The sequence below is a fragment of the Thalia democratica genome, chromosome 4 (assembly GCF_965202585.1).
Source record: "Thalia democratica chromosome 4, ktThaDemo2.hap1.1, whole genome shotgun sequence".
In the NCBI taxonomy this organism is placed as follows: domain Eukaryota; kingdom Metazoa; phylum Chordata; class Thaliacea; order Salpida; family Salpidae; genus Thalia; species Thalia democratica.
Window position 1 is genome coordinate 21,276,564 of NC_139168.1, and position 11,037 is coordinate 21,287,600.

At 25.4% G+C, this 11,037-nt stretch overlaps 1 protein-coding gene across 2 annotated transcripts in view; it reads left to right on the plus strand.

Annotated features, from left to right (window-relative positions):
* The window catches only part of LOC145833855 (uncharacterized), a 75,850-nt gene extending 69,887 nt beyond the window's left edge, over positions 1–5,963 (plus strand). For both annotated transcript variants that reach the window (XM_082941074.1, XM_082941075.1), the window contains exons 19-23: positions 1,042–1,104; positions 1,364–1,483; positions 3,067–3,204; positions 3,593–3,721; positions 5,445–5,963. In XM_082941074.1, coding sequence (XP_082797200.1) covers positions 1,042–1,104; positions 1,364–1,483; positions 3,067–3,204; positions 3,593–3,721; positions 5,445–5,956 — 962 coding nt within the window. In that variant the 3' untranslated portion in view covers positions 5,957–5,963. The remainder of the gene's footprint in view (positions 1–1,041; positions 1,105–1,363; positions 1,484–3,066; positions 3,205–3,592; positions 3,722–5,444) is intronic.
* The last annotated feature ends 5,074 nt before the right edge of the window (positions 5,964–11,037 follow it).

An 11,037-nucleotide genomic window follows, 5' to 3' on the forward strand; every position in this document is an offset into this window, starting at 1 on the left:
GGATTTCAAACAGCCAATCAGCAGAGGATAAAATCAAAATAACCAATCAGAATGCAGATGTCGTCAGGAGCGTCAATATAAAAAAAGTCCCCGACCAGAAAAACAAATACCTAGTTCAGGGGTTGGTACCTTCCACGCTTTTCAAGATTGAAATTGTTTCGACTTCAGCTCAGGGGATCGCGTCTCTGCCCACTTCCGCAGAGTTCACTTCCGCTTCTGGTAAGTAGTGTTACGTCATAATTGTTTAGCCGAGTTCGGTGTGACCTCATAGTAGTTGATACTATATAAGTTTGTTTAAAATGTGTTGCTAACTTAAATAATGATTTAAAAAGCAAAGTAAACCGATTACAATGTATGTGACTTGTACAGTGTATATGAATATTAACTGATGTTGAAATTGTTTTGTGATCATTTTGACGTCATATTAGTATGTGATACATTCGAATGTTGCTTTTTAAGTATTGTAGTGTAGCTAAAATTAGCAAAAAATTTTCGAAACTTAGTTTAGTCATTTAAGTTCGAGCGTCATTTGTTGAAAGAAATGGAGTTTATAAGCCTTAAATAAAGTTTCCTTGTATTGTAATTTTAGCCTTATGATTAGTTGCAACATAAACTGTACAATGCAAAAAAAGTTATTGAAAAATAAATGCTTATTGTTATAAATATAGCTTTAATTAGTTTAGCTGTTTGAGTCTGCTTTGATTTCGTAGAAAAGAATGCTTGTTTGATTTAATTAGAAATAGATATCGTTATATAACTAGTTTTAATAAAAACAGGTTGAATAATTTTAAAAATTAAAATATTGTTTGTGTTTTTATAATAACATATAATTTAATATTATTACCTAAATAAAGTTTTAAGTTGAGTTTCATAAACAATGTAATACTTTAGCATTATTTTGCAAACATTTTTTTTTACTAACTTTATGTGAAGTGTTTCAAACGTAAAAGAAAATATATCAATATTATTCTTTTTTAAACGTCAAACATTGTTTTTTATAACTTTGCATGTTACTAGCTCAGAGTTTGTTTTTAATTTTAGAAAACAAAGAAGTGAAATCTTTGACAACTCAAAGTGCAAAATCACAGTTACAAAGCAACACAAGTAAGATATTAAAATATTTACATTTATTTTCAATAAATTAAAATCAATTACTTCAATGACCAATTCAAAAATTTGTTTTGTTATGACTTAAATTTGTAACATTTCTAAAGCCTAGTGCACTTTGTTTAACAATCAATAAATTAAAAACACATCAATCTCTATTTTTTTTTTTTTTTTTGTTTCGTGCACTTTTTCGTGTTGGAAAACCAAAACATTTTTGTCTCTTTTTATCATTTCATTTTAATGTACACATGTATAGCAATATCTTCTACTACAACTGACCCTACAACAACTACGATGAAACCACTAGTTATAAGAAGAATCAACAAACCAGAGCCAGATAATAATACTGTTGTTGTAAATCAAAAAACGAGTCAAGGTATATATGTAAAGCCTATATCGAAAATTAGACCAACATAAACTTTAGCTTGATACTAAAACTTCAAGGTGTTTTATATGTATTCTAGAAAGGATAGCTTTCTACACTTTCGCACAAATTACTCACTCTTGTTTAAATTATTCATTATGATTTTTGGTTTTGACGTCTAAGCAAAGACTGACTTGAGCTTTAATAGAAATGTTGATTTTTACTGTACTGTTTTCTCTGTTTTATCGAGTTGTTTTTATTTGATAACGTAAGAGAAATTTATTTAATTGCTTATTTTTTAATTTTATTTTGTGTAGATAAGATAGTTTTAGATTGAAGTATTTTTTTACTATCAGTACAAAATTTTTATTAATTTAAACTGATTAATAACAAACTAAAATAATTAAACTTATTATAAATGTAACAATTTTCTAATTTTAAAGTGAATTTTTGCATCTTGAAATTTACAAACTTTCTTACGAATGCTTATGTATTAAATGAGACTAAACTGTTCAAAAAGACAAAAATCAGTTCAAGGTTAAATATATTTTAAAGCACTAACTTTCGCCTACATACTTAATACTAAAATTGTGGTCATTGCTGGAAAAATAAAAATGTTCTTTCTAGAATAGGCAGCTTTTAAACGCTCTTGTATAAATAATTCAAGATAAGTTTCTTTTTATTACGTCAAGAAGTCGCTTTAAGTCTGGCTTGTTTCAAAATTGAAGTTTGAACTTCAACTTTATTGACTTAATTTTATTTGAAACTTGGTTGTAAACTATTTTTTGTAAGCATTTTTTCTTTTTCAAATTTAAATCCATAATTTGAAACGTTGCACTTTAACACCTATTAGCTATTTTGTCATAGTTTTTTACTAAATACTCTTATGAACTGTACACTTAAAAAGTTATAAATTTTTTTAATTATTTTTAAAATGTCACTATTGTTTTTATTTTTAAAAAACAACCACAAAACTAAATTTACAACTTAATATAGAAAAAAATGTGTTAAAACATGTATTAATGTATATTATTTTGTTAAGTATTACACAATTATTTGATTTTTTACTACATTTTATTTAAAACCATGCCCTTTCCTTGTATTTTTGTGTTTATACTGATAAAAAATCATGTGATAAACTAAAATGTATTTATTATTTATTACGTTTCGTAGTTTTTATCATGTTACAAAATTCATCATAATCATTTTTCCATTTTCACAATTGCATGTTTCTAATCAAATTTATGAACGCTTTTACATTAATATCACGAATAGAAAGAATAATGATATCAGATTTTTGCTTAATTAATTTGCATTAATTATACTTAGAATGATAGAATTAGATTATATTGCATGGAACATACACTTAAAATAATTTATCACTGTTTTTTATTTTTTTTGTGTTTTTTAAGTAGTTATTTTCTGAATTAGTGCTTTTTTATTTAGATTAGTTCTTTTATTTTTAACACAGAATAATAAACAATAAAATAACAAAACTTACTTTAGTTTCATTTGTTGGTTTCATAAAACAACAAGTTTGAATAAACATCTATCTATAAAAATTTGTTAATTAAAGTTGTTGTATAAATTTACAGATACCGGAGTTAATTACGCATCTGCAAATTCGTCCTTACAAGTTGTACTTATTGTTTTTATTGTTCTTTTAGTATTTGCAGTAGCAATACTTGTCAACAATGCCAGACTCGTTGGTGGAAATACAGTCCATGTCAATGGTAAGATTAGTATTTCAATAATTTCTTTAAATTAGAAAAGTTGTTTGTATAAAAAGTTATTATTGCTCTTTAGGATATAAATATGGCAATACTATCAAAACAAAATAAAATAGTTAGTTATAACTATTTTAATGAAAATCTACGCAATCATATGCCTAATTTTGATTATAATATTTTTTTTAAACTAAAATAATATCTTTAAAGTGGCTAATATATTTTTAGTTTTCATTTTGTAATTATAGATAAAAAAAATATTTTTATTAACAATGCATTTTTTTCTTAAATATTAAAAAAGTTGCCACATAACCTAGAGAGCTATCTAATCTAAAAATACATATTCATCAAAAAAAAAGTCTTGTTTTGAATTAATTTATTTATTCTTATTCAGTTAAAGACACCTACGATGGAAATGAAGATGTAAAACCAAGAAGTTTTATTCTGAACAGAGTCGGATTTTTATTTTTAAGAAAACAAAAGAACTCTGTGTCTTCTATAGGTACTGACAGTACAAATAATCGTAAGTTTTTTTCAAATACTTTTGTTAACTCTTTTGACAATTTCTTAAAAAAGTTACCATAGCTAGTCACATACTCAAAAACAACTTTTCATGTAAAATATTTTGTCACATTGTACAAATTTTTTTAGTAAAAAAATTAAAACATATAAACTAAATGTGGTTATTTTAGTAAACAGTAATTCAAATTAAATTCTTGTAGAGCCTAACCAACCAAGCTCCCGTAAGTTGAATGTTTTTGAAACAAAGTCTTGTAATTTTATTTATTTACTAATGTACCAGTTTTCACATTTATGTTTGCATGTAGGTTAGAATTTTCTGTCATTGATCAGTAAATTTTGAAAGCTAGTATTTGTTTCAATAAAGTTATAAGCGCTTTATTAGTTTATTTGTGTTTGAGGCTAAAACATAACTTTTAGGCAAATAGAATAATAAATTGTAAAAGTTTATCAAATAAAAACATACCAAAAATAAACACTTTTTGTTATGTATTACTTTTTTTAAAGCTAGACTTTAGTATGCTTAGTACTTCAAACATGGATAATTTAAGATTTTAAACGAATTACAACAACAAATAGCTACAATTAACATTATATTAATAATTTTCGCTGTACTTTGTAAATAAAAATGATGTTAATAATAGTAAACCTTTACTAAAGGAAAGCGTAAAGTTTAAAATTTAGTATAAAGTAGCATAAAGCTAGTTCAAACTTTTGTCTTATAATTCTTGTCAACTTGGTTATTTTGTTCTAAATATTGAAAACTGAATATTTTTGTTTCAATTACACTTGTAAAAATTCACACCGATATTATATCAATTACTTAAAAAAAAATTTTTTTTTCAAACTTAAATGGTGTTACTTATACTGATAGAAATTATGTTTAAATTTTTCAATTATTAACTAATTAGTTTTATAATTATAAATAATAATTTTACAAATTTTTGTGCTTAAAACCATTTTAAACAAACTGTATTAACCATAATTAAAACTATTAAAAAAACAAAATATAAAAAACATCATAATTGCTTTTCAACTGTATAATGAGTAATTTTACTGTCATAATTAAATTAAATGTTCATAATGATTTGCAATTGCACAGTAAACGAAATGCTAAACATTATGTGTTAATAATTAGTTTTTACGCTTTATTTTTATTACTAATCAAAAAAAACTTACCTCTTTTATTTCTTTAAAAAATAACTTCTTAAGAATTGAGTTCTAGCACCTATAATTTCATTCTATAAAATACAAAGTAAAGTTTTGCTATTTATTTTTAAGCTGTCAATCAAAATTTTATAAAGTACCTTCGGTTTTCAAATAAGTTCAGTAAATAACAAAAAGATAACGCTTTTAAACTAAGCTAAGGGTATACAAAAGTTAAAAAATGCTTGTGGAAAATAATATTTTTTATTGTTCTGTTTTTGTTTAATAGTTCCTGCAGTTTAATACCTTACAGACTGCCAAAGATTATTCAGGATTTTAGTTTTTAAAGCTTATTACTGTAATCTACCTAGTTGATTTTAAGCAAAGTGCTGTTAATTATAACTTTTAAAGTATAGTTTAAAGAAAAAGTACTATCGACTATAAATTTTTCTACAGTTTTTAACAGTTTTTAATTGGAATTATTTTTTTTAAACAAAATTAAAGCTTAAACTGTTATTAACATCAAAATCATAAATACATTATTTTCAAAAAAATAGTAACAATTTTCTATTATTTTACAGCATCGCCAACTACCCCTCTCAGGTCGCAAGCCAGCAAGTCCCCTAAACAATCACCTAGCAACAAAAAGTCACCTAGCAACAAACCCAGCAAACCGCCTAGCAACAAGTCCGACAAGCACTACGTGGTTACCATGTCTGAAACGGACGGATCCCTGTACAAGAAGGACCTCATCAGGGAGATGTCTCTCAAAATAAGGGATTCCCCGAAACGAAAGGGCAGCGGCAGCCCCGGGTTCCTGAGGCCATCCCCGAGAAATTCGCCTATGAGAAAACCGAAGGATGTCAATTGGGAATCTCCGAGAAATTCACCAATCGTGAGAAAGCCGCCGAAGATGAACTTGTACGAGGAGATAGAAGATCTAAAAGGTGAGTATCAACAAAGTGGGGATCTGCTGAAGTCGATTCAGGAGGAGATGAAGAGTCCTGGGAGAGGGAAAAACCCCAAAGTTGAATCTGCTGACGGGAAAACCCCCGATTTGGATGATCCGAAGGGAAACACATCAGTGGCTTAAAAACTGTCTCGTTGAAATAATATGTGTTAATAATTAGTTTTAACGCTTTGTTTTTCTAGTTTTTAGTTCTTATGTTTATGGATTTTTTTTTCTAGGGTCTGGGTAATACTTTGTACGTTTCATATTAGGTTTTTTATTTAATTTAAAATAGACATGACATTTAAGTCGGAAGAAATTATTCAAGTATATATTTTAACAAGTCCACACAACGTGTATGAATTATTATTAAAGTTAAGTTTGTCTACTTTACACAAAACTAAAAGACTATCTAATTTTTTAAGTAAATGTCCTACACAAATGTCGATTCTTGCTTTGTTTTTTATTTTAGTTTATTTTTTGCAGTCACAAAACAATCATTGTGTCATTTGAGTTTTAAATTTTTTTTTTTTTGTGTCTGAAAATGGTAAAAAGCTGATGTTTTGTTATACTTCTGAACTTCTTTTTTACACAAAATTTGAAAATTCAAAACATTTATTTAAATTTTGATATGAATGACATAGAATAATAAAATGTGGTTATAAACAATTGAAATTGTCAATAAAACGTTTAAATGTATTAGGAAATAATTTTAACCTTTTCAAAAGCTTGTAAATTCTTGCATTTATTTCAAAAACCTACCTTTTTAACCTTTAGTTATAGTTGAAAAAATCCAGTTCAAATTGTTGAAAGGTAACAAGGAATTATAGTTCAAATAATTTGATGCAATTCACTTTTAATTGCTAGGAAGTGATTGGATTGCGTAGTAAAATGTCGGAAAAATTGTTTGAATTTTGACAATTTAAATACATTTTCTCTCTTGTGTTTTCTGGTTATGTATAAGTTATTAAAAATTGAATATTTTAAACACTTATGCAACTTAGTTTGAATTTAAATTTGAAATAAATTTAAACCTTCCGGATTGAAAAACTTTAATTTGTTACAAATATGGAATTTAAGTTTTCAATTTTTTTAGTATTGTTAATTGATGTTGTTTTAATATGTTAACGTTTTTTTTCTGAGCTGTGTTTGAATAATAAACACTGAGTTTACAACAAAAATGTGTTTATGTTTACTGAATATCAGCTAAACTAAAAGCTGTTAATAAGTTGTTCCTTAGATTAACTTCTTAAACGAATTCAAAAAGATTAAAAAAGTAAGTTTTTGAACATCATAAGACTAGTTTTTTTTAACTTACTCAAAAGTAAAGTTTTCATTAAACGCATGTTTTTTGTTTTATAACAAGTTTTTCGGTTTTACTTTTCTTCCACTAAAGCAGAGGTTCCCAACCAGGGGTGCTCGCACCCCTTGGGGGTGCGAGGCAGCATTCCAGGGGGTGCGAGATAGCTTTTTATTTTTGTATGATAAATAAGGAGATTTTCACTCTCTGATAAAGTTTAAAAAGTTAAAAAGTACATTTTGTTATAAAAAGAAGTTGGTGCTAACTTTCTGAATAAATTAATTTTATTAATACGTCATAGAGCAAGAGCGCTTTTCTAGAAGTAAATTTAATTTACTAATTTCATTTAATAGCTGTTAGTTTAGAACTAACATTTCAAGATAGCTTTCTTAGAGTTTTACACCTGTGAATTTTAATGATCTGTTCTTTAAATGTTTTATTTTCTTAACTGGACATTAATTGTTTAAAACAGTTTATGAGCTAGCATCTATTTTAATTGAAATACTTAGATAAAAATTAGTATCTTCAGCAGGCTTTTTATTAGCTGTTAAGAACAGGTTCTATTAAGTCTATTACATTTATAATGTAATCTTTTATTAAGCTTAGTTGTGCAGAAAGTGGTGCTTAAAGATTTAACATCAGTAAATTGTAAAGTTCACAGCAATTCCTGTATGTTATAAAATTTAAGAAAACTTGTTTTTAGCTTCAGTGAAACCAATTTTTATAGATCAGCAAAAGTATTCAATGCATCAACTTTATTTCTATTCAATCCTTTTTTGAACTTAAACTGTTTACCTTTTTCAATCTACATTTTTCTATTTATGTTGTAAGCATACAAACTTTTCTTGTATTTGCTTTTACACATATCTTTGTACAATTTAAGACAAAATATTTTTTAACTTTTTAAAATCTTAACTCAAGTCTTTATTATTTTGAAACCTCCTAGCTGCTAATAGTTTTGAAAATAAAACATTACATAAGCTTAACTTAGAATAGCTGATTTTTATTTTTTAAGTACATATATTCATAACAAAATGTATAAAAAATTTAGTTTTAAGTTTAAGCCTAATATTTATAACTTTTCTAGTGCTTTTTCCTAACTTCTAATATTTTTTTAAATCTTTGAAATCGTTTATCATTGCAGAAGGAAGAGTGAGTTCTTATGTTTTCTACCTTATAAAAAATAGATAAAACTTGTTCGAATATAGTTTGTTATGTTTTTAAATTTCCAAGTATTTTATTTTTGTTAATATAGTACACTATCATAAAAATTAAAACACAAATTATTAATTAATGAAATCAATAATTTTGTAATCAAATTATTAATAAATAATTATAGCATATAGTGTTAGGGGTGCGAGATCAAATTAAGAGGCTTTAGGGGTGCGGGGCATCAAAAAGGTTGGGAACCACTGCACTAAAGGTTATTGTAGAGATAAGTATATTTAGAGAAACACAGAAAACTTACCACAACTATATAAAATCTCTATACTTATTTGGTAAAAACAATTTCAATTACGGTATACTTAAATTATAAGTATTAATCATTTTCTCATATTGTTTAGTAAACGTCTGAAAATTTAAATTCTGAACAAAGTTTGAGTAATTAAGCAAAAAAAATGACTGATTATTTAATATACAAAGGATTTTTTTTGTAAAACGTTATAAGATTAGCTTTTACGACTAAAGCCGTAATTAGTAAATTAAATTTCGTAAACAGGAAGTTCTTGTTATACAAAATAGTTTTTTTTTTAATTGAAACTTTTGATTTTGCTTTTTATGACGAATATCAATAAAGTTTTTCATTAAAATAAAGTAAGATTAAAAGTTTAGTATTTAAACCTCCGCGTAAAAATAAAATTACAACTTTAAATGGCTTAGTTGAAACAGTCAAATTAAAAACCACTAGATTATTAGCGCAGAAAATAAAGCAATTAAAAAGCTATTTTAATTGGAAAACTATTCAGCTTTCTTTTTAGTCTTTTTAACTACGTTTTTTTATCATTAGGTTTTAAAACTTTTACTTTTACATTCACAATTTAATAATATTGGTTGCTATAACATAAATATTTTTAGGTAGATAATTTACACAAATTTGTTTTGTATTAATACATTTTTATAATGATCAAAAGTATGAAAGTTAAAAATAATTAGCAAACATAAAACAGAACTTGAAGTGTTTTAACAAAAGCAAGTATTATAAGGGCACTCAATGCATCTTAAACTTAGTTTGAAGTTTGTACTTTACAGACCGCAACATAAAAAAAGAACCACAATAAAAATTAGTTTATGAAACCTAGTGCATGAACTTTCTACTGTTGAATAATATTTTGCTATTCTAAATACTGCATTGGTTAATAGTTTTGTTTAAAAAAGCTTGCTTAAAAATAGAGTATTTAAAAAGTAGAATGACAGCTTGAATATGCTATCAATTGAAATAGTTACACCTATATTTTCTAAAATGAGAAATTCTTTAAACTTAGTATTAGCATATATTTAGACTAATCTACACACTTCGGAGTAAAATATTGTTTTATAAGATATTTCATTAAAAATAGTTCATCCAAGTACAAAGTTGTAAAGTGTTTTTTATTGAAAACCTATAGAGATTTAAAAAGTATATTATTTTGCATGCATTTGGGAACAGAAAAAATATGTGGCATATGTTATGTGAAAGAATTTATCAATAAATTTCAAAACGAGATTCTTTTAAAATTAAAATTTTCAAATGTTTAATTTATTGTATACACATGGGAGCAAATTATTGATTATAAAAGATTATAAATTTGCTGTTTGTTTCAACTTGTGTGGTCTTTATTTATTTGGGTTATGTTTAACAGTATAACATAACTGATAATAGAAGTAATTTTAAGATTCAAATATTATAATAAAATCGAAATTAGCATAATAACTAAAACTAAAAAATTTAAAGGATGTCTATTTTAAACATTTTTTTACATATCATTCATAACCTTAAATTTATTGTTTAATAAAAGCTAAAATGAATTTTGATTTTTCATCAAAAATTTGATTATTAAATAAATTATTAATTTTCGTCTAGTTATAAATTTATAAAGTTGTTAAACTGTATTTAGTTGTTATATCATAAAGTCTAATTTGTGATAAACTCACATGACACATAGTTGATCATGACTATTACACAGTTAATAATGTTTACAAGCCAAAAAAACTATTGTCTTTAAAAAAAAAATATAAATAAAATTTGTCTGCAAAAACATATGGATTTTATATAAGAGAATTCGTTTTCAGTCAATCAAAAAGAAAACAAATATCTCAAGCAACAGCTTAAAAATATAAGTTGCAAGTTAAGTATGTTTATGAACCCTTTTTCTTGAATAATTAATAGCTTCTTGTACCGAATGCTTTAAAATAAAAGCTGAAATTTAATTATTTATAGATATTTGTTGGAAGCACTTTTAGTCCGGGTTCTAGTCATAAAAGCATCACTACTGTTGGAATTAGTAACGGTTAGATAAAATCTGTACCCAGCTTAACAGTCGATTAAATTCTAAACTGAATAACATTTTTGGTTTAAAAACACTTCAAGTTTATTGAACCATCCAAGTTTTAGTCGAGAAAAAGTATATATTTTAAAAGTTTGTTGTGAATGCTCCCAACTTTTTGGATAATAAAAGTGTAACTTTTTTTAAAACATTTCTAGCATTTAAGCTGAGCACGCTAAACTTATTTTCTTGAACTTCGGTTACAAAAACTAAGATATCAAATTTTCTAAAAAAAAAGTGTTTATCTTGTTATGACTGCATTTATCTTAATACAAAATCGAGCAATTTTGTGTAATTTTCTCGAATACTTGATAAAATTAACTTGCTACAACGGAAATTATAAATAATTAGACGGCTGTTGTGATTCAACTTCAATTTATCAAATTGATATGAGCTCTGTG